General features: G+C 41.9%; 1 protein-coding gene across 1 annotated transcript; it reads left to right on the forward strand.

Annotated features, from left to right (window-relative positions):
- Positions 1-2,869: 2,869 nt before the first annotated feature.
- LOC112258002 (sodium- and chloride-dependent GABA transporter 2-like) lies at positions 2,870-21,697 on the forward strand. Its single transcript, XM_024432033.2, has 14 exons — positions 2,870-3,623; positions 13,560-13,694; positions 13,920-14,060; positions 14,196-14,283; positions 15,498-15,630; positions 15,790-15,924; positions 16,063-16,166; positions 16,316-16,440; positions 16,877-16,989; positions 17,221-17,358; positions 19,927-20,029; positions 20,645-20,745; positions 20,953-21,123; positions 21,518-21,697. Exons 1-14 carry the CDS (start codon positions 3,488-3,490, stop codon positions 21,620-21,622), a joined length of 1,728 nt encoding a protein of 575 aa, XP_024287801.1. The 5' UTR covers positions 2,870-3,487; the 3' UTR covers positions 21,623-21,697.
- Positions 21,698-21,883: the final 186 nt, after the last annotated feature.

Below are 21,883 nucleotides of genomic sequence, written 5' to 3' on the forward strand. Positions count from 1 at the left end.
AACACCAAAAACACCACCCTTCAAATGTTAAATCCATCACAAAGAAATCCATTATTGTTTTATTTTTGCAGTTCTTAAGAAACATTACCCAGGCAATATCAGCAGCCTGGACAAACTGCACGCTGTGCACAGCTTTGCGCACAGATCTGGCACATCTGCGTGTTACCTCCAGCATTCAAATGTTTGTAAAATGGCTTGCGCAATATTAGGCTTTATTAGTTGAGTGACAAGCAACTTAATTTCCTAGGTTATTTTTTTAATCAAATGTGCTGTTGAAAATGGCGTTTTACTGGAATAAAAGTTACCTAAGATACCTCCAGGAGAAACAACTCTCATCTGGCTATAGCCTACATGCTGATTGGGATTTACATTAGATTTTGTTTGTTTAGGTTCACCATCAGCAATAGTTTTAGTAGTTTTGATTGAAACAATCAGTTAGTCATTTTTAATTATAAACTTGGTGGTTAGAGCCCTAAATGCTGATTGGTTGACAGCCGTGGTAAATCAGACTGTATACCACGGATATGTCAAAATATTTATTTTTACTGCTTTAATTACATTGATAACCAGTTTATAATAGCAATAAGGCACCTCGGGGGTTTGTGGTATATGCCCAATATACCACGGCTAAGGGCTGTGTCCAGGCACTCTGCGATGCGTCTTGCATAAGAACAGCCCTTAGCTGTGGTATATTGGCCATATACATAGGTGGCCATATATACAGTGGGGCAAAAAAGTATTTAGTCAGCCACCAATTGTGCAAGTTCTCCCACTTAAAAAGATGAGAGAGGCCTGTAATTTTCATCATAGGTACACTTCAACTATGACAGACAAAATGAGAAAAAAATCCAGAAAATCACATTGTAGGATTTTTAATGAATTTATTTGCAAATTATGGTGGAAAATAAGTATTTGGTCCATAACAAAAGTTTATCTCAATACTTTGTTATATACCCTTTGTTGGCAATGACACAGGTCAAACGTTTTCTGTAAGTCTTCACAAGGTTTTCACACACTGTTGCTGGTATTTTGGCCCATTCCTCCATTCAGATCTCCTCTAGAGCAGTGATGTTTTGGGGCTGTTGCGGGGCAACACGGACTTTCAACTCCCTCCAAAGATTTTCTATGGGGTTGAGATCTAGAGACTGGCTAGGCCACTCCGGGACCTTGAAATGCTTCTTACGAAGCCACTCCTTCGTTGCCCGGGCGGTGTGTTTGGGATCATTGTCATGCTGAAAGACCCAGCCACGTTTCATCTTCAATTCCCTTGCTGATGGAAGGAGGTTTTCACTCAAAATCTCACGATACATGGCCCCATTCATTCTTTCCTTTACACAGATTAAAAGTATCTGTAATCTATTACAATATTTTTGCTGGTAATGTAACGGATTACAGATACAGTTGTTTTGTAATACCTTACATGTTATGGATTTTATGTTATCTGTTACTCCCCAACCCTGTATACAAGTTAAAGTTCATAATTACATAACGAGGACAGCAATCACTTTTGCTACCTGCACTGCATGGTCGAAGCAGGAGAAGAAGAGATGCTCACTCCAAGGATGTCAAAACTTCCAAACGGTTGGTTATGAAATGGGGTGAAATACAAAGTTGTGCTATATTTTTATTGGCTATGTCAGGGCACATTTTTCAAGATAACTAATAATACATTACTATCTCTAACACTTTGAATCTGCAAAAACGGCAAATGAATTAGTCGGTAGTGGTGACATCAGATCAAAAGTGTAGGCGGTGGGGCTCAGCTCAGATGCCTACACAGGCCTACACCATATACATAATTTACACACACACGCACATACACACACACGTCAGCACAGACAGATCCAGCTCAGATAGACCCAGCTCATGAGCTCGACCAGCAACAGGTTTTAATTTGGAATGGAAAATGAATGTGTTTATTCAATAGATGTCTCTTCATTCACAGTTTAACAATTTTAAATATTGCCACCCATCAGACTATTGTCAATTTAATCTTGTTTTTAGGCTACATCTATTATTACATGTGTGAAATTTGCTTCGATATACACTGTGTACCAAACATTAGTAGCACCTTCCTGATATTGAGTTTACACCCCTTTTTGTCCTCAGAACAGCCTCAATTCAACGGGGAATATACTCTACAAGGTGTTAAAAGTGTTTCACAGAGATGCATGGCCAATGTTGACTCCAATGCTTTCCATAGTTTGGGTGGTGCACCATTCTTGATACACTACACACAGGAAACTGTAGAGCATGAAAAACCCAGCATTGTTGCAGTTTTTGACACACTCAAATCGGTACCCCGGGTACCTAACTACCATACCCTGTTCAAATATTTTATTGCCAATTCGCCCTCTGAATGCACACAATCCATGTCTCGAATGTCTTAAGGCTTAACAATCTTTCTTTAACCTATCTCCTCCTGTTCATCTACACTGATTGTAGTGGATTTAACAGGTGACATCAATTAGGGATCATATCTTTCACCTGGTCAGTCTATGTCATGGAAAGAGCAGGTGTTCCTAATGTTTTGTATACTCAGTGTAGTTATATGTAGTTTCAATTGGCCATTATCAGATGGGCAGCCAGCTGTCTGGTGAAGGAAGGGCAGGGGGGTGACATGTCCTGCTATAACTGTTTATCAAACAAAAAATGTTAACATCAGTGTGTTAAATATACTTTAGGAAAAGTCAGGGACATGACACTTAAAATGGCAAAGATATTACAATTTTAAATTAATCTATTCTATCTGCACTTCTAGTGTTAAAGAAACAGCACCTCCCGTGTTAGCCAAACAAACCGAATTGGGGGGGGTAGACCAAAGGTTGCTATCTATAACCATGTGTGCTGACGTTAGCTAACTAGGACACTCGACAGTTCAGCTAGCCAACTCTGAAAGGTGGGAACCGACAGAGCTAGAGCCCACTAGTAGAAGTTGCTAAAACTAGTGGGAAACTGTTATTAGCGGGATATTAAAGCAGTGGAACTAGCAAGCTAGCAGCACTAATTGCGTGAAGGCTACAGAGGTACTGTAGCTAGCTGACAACAAACAATACTGCTAACAAGCTACCTTCGGTAACTTCACTCTGTGTAGGTGAAGTGGTAACCCATACCAAATGGAACCGTTAAGGTGAGAGCTAGGTTTTCTTTAAAAAGCTCTTAAACAGGTTCAGATTCAACAGAGGCGAAAAATGAGGGGAACCAGGGCAATGCATGGTGTTATATAGACTGGTGGGGCTTAACTCACAATGCCCTAATTGGCCTGTTAGGCGTGATTGAATAAGGCTTCAGCGAATGACCTGCACGAGGGTATGTCCCATAGTGAGATGTTGAACCGAGGCCACTGGAAGAGAACCCAGGAGTAGCATATCCTCCTCACTTACTACAGATCCAGTGGTAGGGTGGTGACACAATGAGAGTTCCAGTATATTCTGAATAGCGAACACCAAGTTAGAGATCAGTGGATACTACAGGACAAAAAAAGAGAATGAACGTGGAGACTCAGGAAGGGAAGAGGGAACAGTGGAGCTCTAAAACAGAGTTCCTCCTCACAGTTTGTGGTAACGTGGTCGGCCTGGGAAATGTATGGAGGTTCCCCTATCTCTGCTATAAGAACGGTGGAGGTGAGTTATATTTGGGGAATCACCCATATGGGTCGTTCTATAAATTAGGGTGGCAGTGAGGATTTATTGTAGTGGACATCTTTTTAGGGCTGTTACAAAGTAATTGATAAAAATCTGTAACTTGTTTAATGTTACAACATTAAGATTTAAAGAGGGAACATAGTTGAATCAAAACCTATGTTTACACCCCTTCTCACAGTTGGAGTTTTCACAGATTTGGCAAAAATCATGTGACATAAAACACTACCTTTCTTTCCTTACATTTTTGACAGTGTTATTTGTCATTTTTATACATTAAGTTGCTCCAGCATCTGTGTTAGAGATGTTGACAATGACTATGGTGTGTCTCCTCTCTAACGGCTAGGAAGCTCAGATTCAAACTCCCATTAGTTATAATGTCAAAATATGTTCCTTACTCACCAAATATGGAGCTTCACTGAGCAATTAGGAATATTTTCAGGCTTTTTATTAAGACCTTTTTTGGAGGTACATACCAGCCATAACTGGAGTAAATGAAGATAGTGAGTAACAGTAATTTTTGGTGAGGAACAAACGTATTTTGACATTATAACGCTTGCAGAGCTGTCTAATGGGAGTTTGAATTGGAGCTTTGTGGGCATTAGAAAGGAGACATGTCACACTCATCGTCGACAAATCTCTAACACACAGATACTAGGGCAATGTTGAGCATTTAACAATTGACTTAGACATTTAACTTCAACCCTGAATGAACCATGCACCTTGCTGTCTGACAGTTTATTAAATTCAAATTCAAATGTATTTATAAAGCCCTTCTACAATCAGCTGATGTCACAAGGTGCTGTACAGAAACCCAGCCTAAATCCCCAAACAGCAAGCAATGCAGGTGTAGAAGCACGGTGGCTCGGAAAAACACCCTAGAAAGGCCAGAACCTAGGAAGAAACCTAGAGAGGAACCAAGCTATGAGGAGTGGCCAGTCCTCTTCTGGCTGTGCCGGGTGGAGATTATAACAGAACATGGCCAAGATGTTCAAATGTTCATAGATGACCAGCAGGGTCAAATAATAATATTCAAAGTGGTTGTCGAGGGTGCAACAGGTCAGCACCTCAGGAGTAAATGTCAGTGGGCATTTCATAGTCGATCATTCAGATTATCTCTACCGCTCCTGCTGTCTCTAGAGAGTTGAAAACAGCAGGTCTGGGACAGGTAGCACGTCTGGTGAACAGGTCACGGTTCCATAGCCGCCGGCAGAACAGTTGAAACTGGAGCAGCAGCACAGCAAGGTTTTACTGCTAACCTACAAAGCATTACATGGGCTTGCTCCTACCTATCTCTCTGATTTGGTCCTGCCGTACATACCTACACGTACGCTACGGTCACAAGACGCAGGCCTCCTAATTGTCCCTAGAATTTCTAAGCAAACAGCTGGAGGCAGGGCTTTCTCCTATAGAGCTCCATTTTTATGGAACGGTCTGCCTACCCATGTCAGAGACGCAAACTCGGTCTCAACCTTTAAGTCTTTACTGAAGACTCATCTCTTTTGTGGGTCATATGATTGAGTGTAGTCTGGCCCAGGAGTGGGAAGGTGAACGGAAAGGCTCTGGAGCAACAAACCGCCCTTGCTGTCTCTGCCTGGCCGGTTCCCCTCTTTCCACTGGGATTCTCTGCCTCTAACCCTATTACAGGGGCTGAGTCACTGGCTTACTGGGGCTCTCTCATGCCGTCCCTGGAAGGGGTGCGTCACCTGAGTGGGTTGATTCACTGATGTGGTCATCCTGTCTGGGTTGGCGCCCCCCTTGGGTTGTGCCATGGCGGAGATCTTTGTGGGCTATACTCGGCCCTGTCTCAGGATGGTAAGTTGGTGGTTGAAGATATCCCTCTAGTGGTGTGGGGGCTGTGCTTTGGCAAAGTGGGTGGGGTTATATCCTTCCTGTTTGGCCCTGTCCGGGGTGTCCTCGGATGGGTCCACAGTGTCTCCTGACCCCTCCTGTCTCAGCCTCCAGTATTTATGCTGCAGTAGTTAATGTGTCGGGGGCTAGGGTCAGTTTGTTATATCTGGAGTACTTCTCCTGTCCTATTCGGTGTCCTGTGTGAATCTAAGTGTGCGTTCTCTAATTCTCTCCTTCTCTCTCTCGGAGGACCTGAGCCCTAGGACCATGCCCCAGGATTACCTGACATGATGACTCCTTGCTGTCCCCAGTCCAACTGGCCGTGCTGCTGCTCCAGTTTCAACTGTTCTGCCTTCTTATTATTCGAACATGCTGATCATTTATGAACATTTGAACATCTTGGCCATGTTCTGTTATAATCTCCACCCGGCACAGCCAGAAGAGGACTGGCCACCCCACATAGCCTGGTTCCTCTCTAGGTTTCTTCCTAGGTTTTGGCCTTTCTAGGGAGTTTTTCCTAGCCACCGTGCTTCTACACCTGCATTGCTTGCTGTTTGGGGTTTTAGGCTGGGTTTCTGTACAGCACTTTGAGATATCAGCTGATGTACGAAGGGCTATATAAATACATTTGATTTGATTTGATTTGACTGGGGACAGCAAGGAGTCATTAGGGCAGGTAGTCCTGGAGCATGGTCCTAGGGCTCAGGTCCTCCGAGAGAGAGAGAGAGAGAGAGAGAGAGAGAGAGAGAGAGAGAGCGAGAGAGAGAGAATTAGAGAGAGCATACTTGAATTCACACAGGACAATAAGACAGGAGAAATACTCCAGATATAACAGACTGATCCTAGCCCCCGGACCCATAAACTACTGCAGCATAAATACTGGAGGCTGAGACAGGAGGGGTCGGGAGACACTGTGACCCCATCCGACGATACCCCCGGACAGGGCCAAACAGGCAGGATATAACCCCACCCACTTTGCCAAAGCACAGCCCCCCACACCACTAGAGGGATGTCTTCAACCACCAACTTACCATCCTGAGACAAGGCCGAGAATAGCCCACAAAGATCTCCGCCACGGCAATCCCTAGGAGGGGCGCCAACCCGGACAGGAAGATCATGTCAGTGACTCAACCCACTCAAGTGACGCACCCTTCCTAGGGGCAGCATGGAAGAGCACCAGTAAGCCAGTGACTCAGCCCCTGTAATAGGGTTAGAGGCGGAGAATCCCAGTGGAGAGAGGGGAACCGGCCAGGCAGAGACAGCAAGGGTGGTTCGTTGCTCCAGTGCCTTTCCGTTCACCTTCACACTCTTTGGCCAGACGACACTCAATCATAGGACCTGCTGAAGAGATGAGTCTTCAATAAAGACTTAAAGGTTGAGACCGAGTCTGCGTCTCTCACATGGGTAGGCAGACCATTCCATAAAAATGGAGATCTATAGAAGAAAGCCCTGCCTCCAGCTGTTTGCTTAGAAATTCTAGGGACAATTAGGAGGCCTACGTCTTGTGACCATAGCGTACGTGTAGGTATGTACTGCAGGGGCAAACCGGAAAGATAGGAAGGAGCAAGCCTATGTAATGCTTTGTAGGTTAGCAGTAAAACTTTGAGCATTGCAGTAGTCTAACCTAGAAGTGACAAAAGCATGGATTAATTTTTCTGCATTTTTGGACAGAATGTTTCTGATTTTGTTGGATCAGATCAATGTTGGAAAAAAGCTGTCCTTGAAACAGTCTTGATATGTTCGTCAAAAGAGAGATCAGCATCCAGAGTAACGCCGAGGTCCTTCACAGTTTTATTTGAGACGACTGTACAACCTTCAAGATTAATTGTCAGATTCAACAGAAGATCTCTTTGTTTCTTGGGACCTAGAACAAGCATCTCTGTTTTGTCAGGACAAACCATCCACAGAGACAAACTGATATATTTCCGACAGATAAGATCTCAACCAGGCCAGAACTTGTCCGTGTAGACCAATTTGGGTTTCCAAACTCCCCAAAAGAATGTGGTGATCGATGCTATCAAAAGCAATACTAAGGTTTAGGAGAACGAGGACAGATGCAGAGCCTCGGTCTGACGCCATTAAAAGGTTATTTACCACCTTCACAAGTGCAGTCTCAGTGCTATGATGGGGTCTAAAATCAGACTGAAGCATTTTGTATACATTGTTTGTCTTCAGGAATGCAGTGAGTTGCTGTGCAACAGCTTTTTCAAAGATTTTGGAGAGGAATGGGAGATTCGATATAGGCCGATAGTTTTTTATATTTTCTGGGTTAAGGTTTGGCTTTTTCAAGAGAGGCTTTATTACTGCCACTTTTAGTGAGTTTGGTACACATCTGGTGGATAGAGAGCCGTTTATTATGTTCATCATAGGAGGGCCAAGCACAGGGAGCAGCTCTTTCAGTAGTTTAGTTGGAATAGGGTCCAGTATGCAGCTTGAAGGTTTAGATGCCATGATTATTTTCATCAATGTGCAAGAGATATAGTACTAAATAAATTGAGTGTCTCCCTTGATCCTAGGTCCTGGCAGAGTTGTGCATATTATATGGAGATCTCGGAAATGCACTGTAACTACTTAACCTTATGTTACACCGTGAAAACGGTTTTCATGGGCACACAAATCCAAATAACCCAGTAAGCTCCGACCGTCATAGGACATCCATGGATGTCCGAAAGTGGATTTTTGATTTCAACTTTCACATATGTTGATTTTAGGTCCTGTCCGGCCCAAAAATAAACGTCTATGATTCGTTCAGATTTGGTCCGGTCCGGCCTTGATTTGGCCCAAATGTAGACGTCTATAATGTACTGTGCTGTACCATACTGAACTATCCTCTACTTTACTGTACTGTACTCTACTCAAATGTACTCTACTGCTGTACTGTGCTGTCCAAACTTGTGAAACATTGGTTCAGATTTGGTCCAGTCTAGGACATTTTGTCAGCCAGTTATTGTCATGCAAAAGACTGCTGGTCTCATGGCATTTGACCGTTAATTAACATAAACATGTTTAACTTCTCCAGCCCTCAATGCATACAAGCCACTGATGCGCACCTTTGGAACATCTACATTTAAAAAAGTCTAATAAACAGATTTAATATATCACCGTCACAATACATCCATCATTTATTTTAATCAGGTCTAAAGAAACATTATGACATGACGAAAAATTTATTTCAGAAGAACAGAATATGAGTTTGCCTACTGTAGGCCTATGACCTATGTTATCTGGTTATGCTCCATTACATAGGCTAGGGACGCACTTTCACTGGGGATGGGGGGGGACATGTTTATCATTGGAATGTGATACAAAATGAGGCAACGGTAACAGGTAGTCCACCTGTGGTAAATTCAATAGATTGGACATGATTTGGAAAGACACATACCTGTTTATATAAGGTCCCACAGTTGACAGTGCATGTCAGAGCAAAAACCAAGTCATGAGGTTGAAGGAATTGTCCGTAAAGATCTGAGACTGGATTGTGTCGAGACACAGATCTGGGGAAGGTTACCAAAACATTTCTGCAGCATTGAAGGTCCCCAAGAACACGGTGGCCTCCATCATTCTTATATGGAGGAGGTTTGGAACCACCAAGACTCTTCCTACCGCAGGCAATCCAGCCAAACTCAGCAATCGGGGGAGAAGGGCCTTGCTTGGTCAGGGAGGTGACCAAGAACCCGATGGTCACTCTGACAGAGCTTCAGAGTTTCTCTGTGGAGATGGGAGGACCTTCCAGAAGGCCAACCATCTCTGCAGCACTCCACCAATCAGGCCTTCATGGTAGAGTGACCAAGCCACTCCTCAGTAAAAGGCACATGACAGCCCACTTGGAGTTTGCCAAAAGGCACCTAAAGACTCTAAGACCATGAGAACAGATTCTCTGGTCTGATAAAACCAAGATTGAATTCTTTGGCCTGAATACCAAGCATCACGTCTGGAAGAAACCTGGCACGACCCCTATGGTGAAGCATGGTGGTGGCAACATCATGCTGTGGGGATGATTTTCAGTGGCAGGGACTGGGAGACTAGTCAGGGTCGAGGGAAACATGAACGGAACAAAGTACAAAGATATCCTTGATCAAAACCTGCTCCAGAGAGTTCAGGACCTCACACTTGGGTGAAGGTTCACCTTCCAACAGGACAATGACCCTAAGCACACAGCCAAGACAATGCAAGAGTGGCTTCGGGACAAGTCTCTGAATGTCCTTGAGTGGACCAGCCAGAGCCTTGAACCTGATCGATCATCTCTGCAGTACTGAAAATAGCTGTGCAGTTTCGCTCCCCATCCAACCTGACAGAGCCTGAAAGGATCTACAAAGAGGAATGGGAGAAACAACCCCAAATACAGGTGTGCTAAGCTTTAGTGTCATACCCAAAAAGACTTGAGGCTGTAATCGCTGCCAAAGGTGCTTCAACAAAGTACTGAGTAAAGGGTCTGAATACTTATGTAAATATGATATATCAGTTGTTGTTTTTATATAGATTTGCAAACATTTCTAAAAACATGTTTTTGCTTTGTCATTTGGGGTATTGTGTGTAGATTGATGAGGGGGGGTCTATTTAATCCATTTTAGAATAAGGCTGTAACATAACAAAATGTGGAAAAAGCCAAGGGGTCTGAAAATATTTAAAGTTAGAAATTTGGCCATAGAAACCATGACCAAAAACAGACGTCTTATATACAGTATATCCGTAAAATACAGTACAATTCAAAAGTTTGGACACCTTTATTTTAACTATTTTCTACATTGTAAAATAAGTGAAAATAATAAAACTATGAAATAACACATACGGAAACATGTAGTAACCAAAAAAGTGTTCACAAAATCTAAATATATTGAATATTTTAGATTCTTTAAAGTAGCCACCCTTTGCCTTGATGACAGTTTTGCACACTCTTGGCATTCTCTCAACCAGCTTCACCTGGAATGCTTTTCCAACAGTCTTGAAGGAGTTCCCACATATGCTGAGCACTTGTTGGCTGCTTTTCCTTCACTCTGTGGTCCAACTCATCCCAAACCATCTCAATTGGATTGAGGTCAGGTGATTGTGGAGGCCATATCATCTGATGCAGCACTCCATCACTCTCCTTCTTGGTCAAACAGCCCTTACACAGTCTGGAGGTGTGTTGAGTCATTGTCCTGTTGAAAAACAAATGATAGCCCCACTAAGAGCAAACCAGATGGGATGGCGTATCGCTGCAGAATGCTGTGGTAGCCATGCTGGTTAAGTGTGCCTTGAATTCTAAATAAATCACTGACAGTGTCACCAGCAAAGCACCCCCACACCATCGCACCTCCTCCTCCATGCTTCACGGTGGGAATCTCATGTGGGGATCATCTATTCACCTACTCTGCGTCTCACAAAGACACGGTGGTTGGAAACAAAAATCTCAAATTTGGACTCATCAGACAGATTTACATTGGTCTAATGTTCATAGCTCATGTTTCTTGGCCCAAGCAAGTCTCTTCCTATTATTGTTGTACTTTAGTAGTGCTTTCTTTGCAGCAATTCGACCATGAAAGCCTGATTCATGCAGTTGATGTTCAGATGTGTCACGGTTTTCCTCCTCTTCGTCTGAAGAAGAGAGGCGAGAAGGATCGGAGGACCAATATGCGGCGTGATAAGTGTCCATGGTTTTAATAGGAAAACTCAAACACAACTACAAAACAAGAAACGTGAAAACCGAAACAGCCCTATCTGGTGCAATAAACACAAAGACAGGAAACAATCACCCACAAAACACCCAAATAATATGGCTGCCTAAATATGGTTCCCAATCAGAGACAACGATAAACACCTGCCTCTGATTGAGAACCACTCTAGGCAACCATTGACTTACCAAGACAACTAAACTGAACACAACCCCATTAATCTAATAAAACCCCTAGACAAGACGAAACACAATAAATCACCCATGTCACACCCTGGCCTAACCAAAATAATAAAGAAAACAAAGATAACTAAGGCCAGGACGTGACAAGATGTGTCTGTTACTTGAACAATGTGAAACATATATTTGGGCTGCAATTTCTGAGGCTGGTAACTCTAATGAACTTATCCTCTATAGCAGAGGTAACTCTGGGTCTTCCTTTCCAGTGGCAGTCCTCATGAATGCCAGATTGATCATAGCGCTTGAAAAGTTTTTGCAACTGCACTTGAAGAAACTTTCAAAGTTCTTGACATTTTCTGGATTGACTGTCCTTCATGTCTTAAAGTAATGATGGACTGTCCATTTCTCTTTGATTATTTGAGCTGTTCTTGCCATAATATGAACTTGGTATTTTACCAAATAGGGCTATCTTCTGTATACCACCCCTACCTTGTCACAACACAACTGATTGGCTCAAACGCATTAAGAAGGAAATAAATTCTACAAATGAACTTTTAACAAGGCACACCTGTTTAATTGAAATGCATTGAAGGTGACTACCTCATGAAGCTGGTTGAGAGAATGACAAGAGTGTGCAAAGCTGTCATCAATGCAAAGGGTGGCTACTTTGAAGAATCTCAAATATAAAATATTTGTTGATTTGTGTAACACTTTTGGGTTACTACACGAGTCCATAGTTTAGATGTCTTCACTATTATTCTACAATGTAGAAAATAGTAAAATAAATAAAAACCCTTGAATGAGTAGGTGTGTCCAAACTTTTGACTGGTACTCTACTTTTCAACATTAGTTTACAACCGAAAATGAATGGGAGTTTAACTTCTGTAAAATACGTATGTTCAACGTAATTTTGTTCATTGCTGTTTTGGTAAGCAACTCCAGTATATATTTCACCATGTGTTTTAGGTTATTGGCCTGCTGAAAGGTGAATTTGTCTGCCAGTGTCTGTTGGAAAGCAGAATGAACCAGGTTTTCCTCTGGGAATTTGCCTGTACTTAGCACAATTCTGTTTCTTTTTATCCCCCCAAAAATCCCTAGTCCTTGCTTATCACAAGCATACCCATTACATGATGCCACCACCACCATGCTTGAAAATATGAATAGTGGTACTCAGTGATGTGTTGTGCTGGATTTGCCCCAAACATAACGCTTCGTATTCTGGACATAAAGTTAATAAATATTTTTTTTGTTGCAGTTTTATTCTAGTGCCTTATTGCAAACAGAATGTATGTTTTGGAATATTTTTATTCTGTACATGCTTCCTTCTTTTCACTCTGTCATTTGAATCAATGTTGTTGATTCATCCTCAGTTTTCTCCTGTCACAGCCATTGAACACTGTAACTGTTTTAAAGTCACCATTGGCCTCATGGTGAAATCCCAGATAATTGTTTTACCCAACTACCAATAGGTTTCCTTCTTTGCGAGGCATTGGAAAACCTCCCTGGTCTTTGTGTTTGAAATTCATTACTCGACTAAGGGACCTGACAGATATCTGTATGTGTGGCGCACAGAGATGAGGCAGTCATTCACAATGCATGTTAAACACTATTATTCCACACAGAGGCCATGCAACTTATGTGACTTGTTAAGCAAATGTCTACTCCTGAACTTATTTAGGCTTGCCATAACAAAGGGGTTGAATACTTATTGACTCAAGACATTTTAGCTTTTCCTTTTTAATTACTTTGTAAAAATGTATAGAAACATGATTCCACTTTGACATTATGACGCATTGTGTGTAGGCCAGTGACACAAAATCTAAATGTAATACATTTCTAATTCAGGCTGTATCACAACAAAATGTGGAAAAGGTCAAGGGGTGTGAATATTTTTTGAAGGCACTGTGTAGTTCTAGGCCTTTGTCGTTGTTAGGAGTTATTGACCAATTTGCCATATTTTTAATTTTATTCCTGTAAGCACACTTGAAACTACATAACAAGTGTTTTTATTTTTGTTTAAACCATTTTGAAATGTTTATCCCATATCACACATTGGCCCTTTAATTAATAGAAAGATCTATATTGCTTTAAAAAGTGGGTTAAGTAAACATACCACTTACCACTATGAATATAAGTTAAAAAGGGAGCTTGATTAGGGTCTGTAGGGCACAAAATCACTAGTAACCTGCCTATATTGTGAGTTCACGACATACATATTTATATATGTCTGTTCTTAGGTGCCTTCCTTGTGCCCTACCTGCTGTACGTTGGGCTATGTGGTCTTCCTTTGTTCCTTCTCGAGACATCAATTGGTCAGTACACCCAACAGGGCATTGTCACATGCTGGAGGAGCTTATGTCCGCTTGCTGAAGGTGAGAAGTTGCTATACTCCTTCATTCTACTACAGGCAAAAAGGTTAAAGGGATAATTCACCCAAATTACCAAATTACACATTGTTATCAATACCCTGTAAGCAATCCATACTTTTTCCTGGTCCAAAGACTTATGCAGAGAAAATAAACCAATATTTAATTTTGTAATTTGAGTGAACTATCCCTTTAATGTCCCACCTCATATTACCTGTTAATTCTTCACAGGTGTTGGCAGGGCAGAGCTTCTCATCCTGATCTATGACTCTATCATTTACCTCGTGATCCTGGCCTGGACTCTCTTCTACCTGGTGTTCTCTTTCAGTTCTCAACTACCCTGGGCCAGCTGTGGTAACACCTGGAACACAGGTTGGTAGGCCTACATTCTCTGCATGGGGATAAAACAGGTTATATTTTACCAGAAAACAATGATACATACACAAAGTTACTGTATATATGTTTTTGGGAGAGAATTCCATTTGACTTTAATTACTTTTTGATTAGATCAATGTGTGGATTTCTCTTCACTAAACCATACTGCCAACTGTACCTCCAAAATCACCACTACTTCTGCTGCCACTGAGTTCTGGGAGTAAGTAGCCTGCCCCACACAACACAAAGCAGCATAAGATAAATACTGTATATGAAAACTCTGCAAGACCTCCCTTTAATAATTATCTTACACTAAAATGATGTACAGTATCTGAAATGGCACCTAATCCCTAGAATAAAAAATAGTGCACAACTTTTGTCCAGTGCCCGTATGTCAAATGTATTGCATGATATAGGGAATAGGGTAACATTTCAGATGCAACTTAAATGTAGCTTGAACTGAAAGTCTCCCTCTATCCCTGTTTATACCTGGTGCTAACATGTGTCCTTTGTCCTCATCTTGTCCATATGCTGATTGTGCCCACATTTTTAGACAGATTTAGATGATTAAAAGACGCATTGATCTTTCTGACCACCTCCGGAGGAAGTCAGGCATTGTGTCTGGATTTCTTACAAGATGGATATGGACAGTGAAACCATTTAAATCATCATTATCCCGACCTCTAAAATCATTGACAGGTGACACCATTTATGAAATCAATATAGGCCTATGTCCTAAAATAAAATAAACAATTTCAAGTAATATCTGGCAACTAATTTGCATACAGGGAGGGACTAGGAAATCTGTTCACAATTTGGACACAGTGAACAGCATACCATGTGTAGACGCATGTCTAAAAATGTGGGCACAATCAGAATGTGGATAAGATCAGAACAAAGGACGCATGTTCGCCGGTAACCAGAATCCCGATATTTCCCAATTCCCAAGAAAAAATAATAATATGAGAACTCGGACAAGTAATAACAATTTATATGCTGCAGTAATGCAAAAACACAAAATAAGCAGGTGAAAATAGCTGTATAAAACAAACATTAACTCTCTGGCTTCATTCATACATTAGACCAGGCATCACAATGCTAGCAGTCTACCATATTGACTCAACATAAAGTCCCCAATAGAAAACATCTCTTACTTGCATGGCTTCTATGAATTGCATTGCTGACTATCATGTGTAGGCGACCTCTCGACGCAGTTACGAATCTCCAACCTAACTGTGTGGCACTGGCAAAGGCTTCAAAATATAAACTGTGGCTAGGCTACTCACTGTTTCCAAAATGGCTGATAGATTGTGTCCACAAAAGTATCTAGGAAACAAACATTTGCAACATTGTTCCATGTAACACTAACAAAAGTGAGAGCATGGGCTTGACTAGTCACCAGGTATAAACGGGGCTTCTGTTGTGCTCCCCCAGGCGTCGTGTGTTGGCTATCTCTGGAGGCATTGAAGAGGTGGGCAGTGTAAGATGGGAGCTGATGCTCTGTCTCCTCGCCTGTTGGGCTGTCTGCTACTTCTGTATCTGGAAAGGAATCAGGTACTCAGGAAAGGTCTGTATAAGAGTTTATGTATATCTTACTACTACACATGATTACACCAGTAAATGTTAAATTACTTCACACATCCACGAATCTGATTGTTTAGGTACAGGTGGTAATTGTGCTATGGTGGTAAGTTTTGTTTTTGTCCATACTGGTCCATTTCATTAGGTGGTATATTTCACTGCCACATTTCCCTATCTGATGCTCTTGGTGTTGCTGGTGAGAGGGGTGACTTTACCTGGAGCTTGGGAGGGGATTCAGTTTTACCTGTATCCAGACCCAGTCCGCCTTGCAGACCCCCAAGTAAACATTTGCACCTTTTCATTTGCACATTCATTGAAGAACAAGTTCCAAGCTAAATATGATCAAGTCTTTGCATTCCACTTCTCAATTTCGTGCTGTCGAATTTCTACATGCACTAATGAATCTCTCGCCAACCAGGTCTGGATGGAAGCAGGAACGCAGGTGTTCTTCTCCTACTGTATTGGACGGGGAAGTCAAACTGTTTTGGGAAGCTTCAACAAATACAACAATAACTGCTACATGTAAGACTGTTTAGTTTTAACAATACATTTTGTTTCTTAAAACATCTATACTTCAATGGATATGTAGAATTTAATAAAGAACAACTTATTCCAATTGTATTAGTTTGAGCACAGTTATAATTAGCATATTTTATTTTATGTCCATTCAGGGACAGCTTTTGGCTGTGTCTGCTGAATGGTTGTACCAGTTTTGTGGCTGGATTTGCAGTCTTCTCGGTGCTGGGATTCATGGCACAGAAACAGGGTGTTTCTGTCGCGATGGTGGCAGAGTCCGGTATGGTGTGGCCATCACAGTGGCCTTCTGTTACAGCTTTGTGCTTGTTAAAAACGTGTCAAAATGTTTTACGGATGCAGTCAGTTCAGCATGTCACAGCATTATTTAGGGTTATAATTAGTGTCTTAAATGCAATGCTTAAATGCTCAATATGAATGTGAAAATGATAAATGCATTTACCATTTTCACATTCCAATTGAGCATTTAAAACATTTACATTTATAATTTTCACATTCCAATTGAGGATACATGCACTGCATTTCTACTTTTTACATTCCAATTCATCATTGCATTTTAGAATTGGCATTGATAACGATCCATAATGATGTAGCATACTGTGCCATTACATGCAAACAAAAAACTGCATCTGTATCATATGCTAATAGCATAGTTATTAAGTTATTTTCCTCCAATTCTTGTTTACTGTTGCTCCTAGGTCCTGGTTTGGCATTCATCGCCTTCCCCCAGGCAGCAGCCATGATGCCCTTGCCACAGCTCTGGACGGTCTGCTTCTTCATTATGCTTCTTCTGCTGGGAATTGACACACAGGTTATTTACCATACCTAAAGACCATGCCCAGCCAACACAGAATGTTCTTCTAACATTCCCTTAAGGTTCTCTTTTGGTTATTTGACAAATAACTTTCCCACAACGTCCTGGGAACCAAACTTTGTTAGCTGGATGTGGTCTACATGCAAGGGTTGATTAAAAAAATGGGTTGTGTTGATCCCACAATGTACTGTATCTTGATGTCACTTTTATCTTCCTTTTCTATTTTAGTTTGTCATAATGGAGGGAGTGATAACATCTTTCACAGACTTATTTCCTGTTACACTGCGAAGGCCCAGATATCGAGAGGGCTTTGTGCTCCTCTTCTGTCTCTCCTGCTTCCTTATACAGCTGACTATGATCACAGAGGTGAGACATTGAATTAGCTCCTAATCAACTGTTTTAGACACTGTCCAGAATGATAATGAGTTTAGTTTAACTGTACATAATAGAGTGTAAGGAAAAGGTCAAAGAAAAAATAGAACTTCTGTGCAGGTGAGGTAAATTATAAAGTCCTGCCCTCCGCACATTGGCGTGCACACTAGGCCCAGACTGCAAGGTAAAGAATGTTTCATAACAGCAGGTCGTCATTGTAAATAAGAATTTGTTCTTAACTGACTTGCCTAGTTAAATAAAGGTTAAATAAAACATTTACAAATCTGTAAGTGTTGCAATGACCACAGTGTTGATTTACTGACTTCATTAATCTAGCTATCTTCAGTGATATTGTGTATGATTGCTTCCATGTGCTCGATCTCTGATTCTACACTTCACATATGAATATCAATAGGATCAGCTTTAATATTGCAGACAGATTGTGGCTTCCATCAATGTAATTGTCTGCAACATTTCCAATCCCTCATATATTTTTGGGGTATATATACACTACCGTTCAAAAGTTTGGGGTCACTGAGAAATGTCCTTGTTTTTGAAAGAAAAGCACATTTTTTGTCCATTAAAATAACATCAAGTTGATCAGAAATACAGTGTAGACATTGTTAATGTTGTAAATGACTATTGTAGCTGGAAACGATAGATGTTTTATGGAATATCTACATAGGTGTACAAAGGCCCATTATCAGCAACCATCACTCATGTGTTCCAATGGCATGTTGTGTTAGCTAATCCAAGTTTATAATTTTAAAAGGCTAATTGATCATTGGAAAACCCTTTTGAAATTATGTTAGCACAGCTGAAAACTGTTGTTCTTATTAAAGAAGCAATAAAACTGGCCTTCTTTAGACTAGTTGAGTATCTGGAGCGTTAGCATTTGTGGGTTCGATTACAAGCTCAAAATGGCCAGAAACAAAGTACTTTCTTTTAAAACTGGTCTATTCTTGGTCTGAGAAACGAAGGCTATTCCATGCGAGAACTTTCCAAGACACTTAGGACACTAAAGAGGCCTTTCTACTGACTCTGAAAAACAACGAAAGAAAGATGCCCAGGGTCCCTGTTCATCTGCGTGAACGTGCCTTAGTCATGCTGCAAGGAGGCATGAGGACTGCAGATGTGGCCAGGGAAATAAATTGCAATATCCGTACTGTCAGACTCCTAAGAAAGCACGACAGGGAGACAAGACGGACAGCTGATTGTCCTCGCAGTGGCAGACCACGTGTAACAACACCTGCACTGGATCGGTACATCCTAACATCACACCTGCGGGACAGGTACAGTATGGCAACAACAACTGCCCGAGTTACACCAAGAACACACAATCCCCCCATCACTGCTCAGACTGTCCGCAATAGGCTGAGAGAGGCTGGACTGAGGGCTTGTAGGCCTGTTGTAAGGCAGGTCCTCACCAGACATCACCGGAAAAAACGTCGCCTATGGGCACAAACCCACCGTCGCTGGACCAGACAGGACTGGCAAAAAGTGCTCATCATTGACGAGTCTCGGTTTTTTCTCACCAGGGGTGATGGCCGGATTCGCGTTTATCGTCGAAGGAATGCGTGCTCCACCGAGGCCTGTACTCTGGAGCGGGATTGATTTGGAGGTGGAGAGTCCGTCATGGTCTGGGGCTGTGTGTCACAGCATCACCGGACTGAGCTTGTTGTCATTGCAGGCAATTTCAACGCTGTGCGTTACAGGGAAGACATTCTCCTCCCTTATGTGGTACCCTTCCTGCAGGCTTATCCTGACCAGACCCTCCAGCATTACAATGCCACCAGCCATACTGCTCGTTCTGTGCCTGATTTCCTGCAGGACAGGAATGTCAGTAGTTCTGCCATGGCCAGCAAAGAGCCCGGATCTCAATCCCGTTGAGCACGTCTGCAACCTGTTGGATTGGAAGGTGAGGCCTAGGGCCATTCCCCGCAGAAATGTCTGGGATCTTGCAGGTGCCTTGTTGAAAGAGTGGGGTAACATCTCACAGCAAAAACTGGCAAATCTGGTGCAGTCCATGAGGAAGAGATGCACTGCAGTACTAAATGCAGCTGGTGGCCACACCAGATACTGACTGTTACTTTTGATTTTGACCCCCCCTTTGTTCAGGGACACATTATTCCATTTCTGTTTGTCACATGTCTGTGGAACTTGTTCAGTTTAGGTCTCAGTTGTTGAATCTTATGTTCATACAAATATTTACACATGTTAAATTAGGCATCTACTTCCAGCTTATACATATATACAATGGGGCAAAAAAGTATTTAGTCAGCCACCAATTGTGCAAGTTCTCCACCTTAAAAAGATGAGAGGCCTGTAATTTTCATCATAGGTACACTTCAACTATAACAGACAAAATGAGAAAAAAATCCAGAAAATCACATTGTAGGATTTTTAATGAATTTATTTGCAAATTATGGTGGAAAATAAGTATTTGGTCTTTTGTTTGTTTTTAGTCCCATCCTTCAGCTTCCCTCAACCTCTCCCATCTATCTCTGAACACCATCCAGTTTTGATTTCTGAAGGACATTTTTTGGTTCTTCTAATCTACAGGGTGGGATCTTTGTGTTCCAGCTCATTGATTACTACGGCTGCAGCGGAGCGTGTGTTCTCTTTGTGGCTGTATTTGAGTCACTGGCAGTGGGATGGATCTTTGGTAAGTGTAAATCCACTGTGATGGCAGATTTGTTTTTCACCCCGGCCACGATGGTGGAAAAACATGAGTCTTAGCCTTCATCTCAAGCACTAGAGTTGTAGTGGTGAAAAAGCCCCATTATACTATACACAACCACTCAGTTTTTGTAATCATTTGGTTTGTAAACTGCCTTTCTCTCATTGTCTCCTGGACTTGCGTTTATAGCCGTGGGGTAGAAAATCTGAATAAAAAATGTGTCTCTCTAGCACTGGGCCTTTACTAGTATTAGTGGACCGATATAGATGTCTGTACATAGGCTGGTCATCCAGGTTTGTACCTGTAGTAGATGGTCCATCACCATGAAGAACAGCAATGCACAATACAGCAATTGAGTACATTGAAACATCAAGTGGTTTATGATGATGTGATGTGGCTCGGTTGGTTGAGCATGATACTTGCTTTGCTATGGTTGCGTGTTCAATTCCCACGGGGGACCAGAATGAAAATGTATCCACTCACTACTGTAAGTTGCTCTGGATATGAGCGGCTACTAAAAAGGACTGCAGCACCCCCACCCCTAAACTACTTCCCGTGGCTATGCGTGAGTTGTCAGTAAATCTGTTTTAAAATCGTCAGGGGCAGATCACATGGAGGATGCCATTAAGGACATGACTGCACAGAGACCGTGTGTCCTCTTCAGACTGTGCTGGCGTTACTTCACCCCACTTGTGTCTCTGGTGAGTTAGATTGGTGCTTGTGGTAAATATTTAAAGCTGTACATCTTATAAAAGTAGACATATGGCTAGACATTTAAAGGTAATTTCTGATTGAACCAACATTACTGTATACAGCCTCCACATGTAAATTGCGTGGATCGTCCGTGCTATGGCTTGAGTCTAGGTCTTACTCATTGGGTGCTTTGCTTTTCCTCCATATCATCCCAGAGTTCCTTTATTTTATACATGGTGGACTATAAGCCTCTCAAGTTTAACCGCTGGTACATGTACCCAGACTGGGCCTATGCACTGGGCTGGGCCATGGCCCTCTCCTCCATCCTCCTGGTGCCACTGTGGGGGATTGGAAAGATCTGCGTTGGCACAGGCAGCCTCAGACAGGTTCGTACTTAAGTCAAATACACATGCTCTTATCCAGTGATTTACAGTAGCAATTAGGGCTAAGTGCCTTGTCCAATGGCACAGATTTACCACCAAGTCAGCTATGGGATTCAAACCAGCCCACCGATCCACCAGGCTACCTTGCCACGCTTATAAAATACTATAGAATGTGATGCAGAGAATTATGCTCTGGGGACACAAATTCCGGCATTTAAGCCATTGTTCTACTTACCCAGTCAGGTGCTTTTGGGTAACAGTACCTTAATACTAGCGTTGGCTTGTGAAAATTCAGGTGTACACATTTAAATGGTATGACACAAGTGTGAAACAAGGTTGCATTTGTAAAAGTATAGTTTTGAACATGTTTAATCTATTCAATCTCTTTCTTTACTAGCGCTTGGCTGTCCTTTGTCACCCTGATGATGACCTCCCTCTAACCCAGCAGGGGAAATGCCAAAACTCAGAAATGGAGACATTGCAAGATATTAACCGCATATGAGCTTCATTTTGCTTACTAAGACAGTGCTGGGCATTAGCAGTGATATTGTTTGAAAGCTTATTAAAACTCTCATGCAGTGGCAGTCCTTGTATTTATCAACTTTTGGGCCTTTTTGCTTTGGTTAGGCACACGATAATTTGCCAAAACGACTTGGTAGTCACTTAAAGCAATTGATGAGTTTCCAATGGTATAGATATGAAGCACTACCACATTTTTACAAATTGGTCAGGTATGAATGGATGCAGGACCTCAAGACATCTT

The sequence above is a fragment of the Oncorhynchus tshawytscha genome, linkage group LG09, assembly GCF_018296145.1.
Source record: "Oncorhynchus tshawytscha isolate Ot180627B linkage group LG09, Otsh_v2.0, whole genome shotgun sequence".
In the NCBI taxonomy this organism is placed as follows: domain Eukaryota; kingdom Metazoa; phylum Chordata; class Actinopteri; order Salmoniformes; family Salmonidae; genus Oncorhynchus; species Oncorhynchus tshawytscha.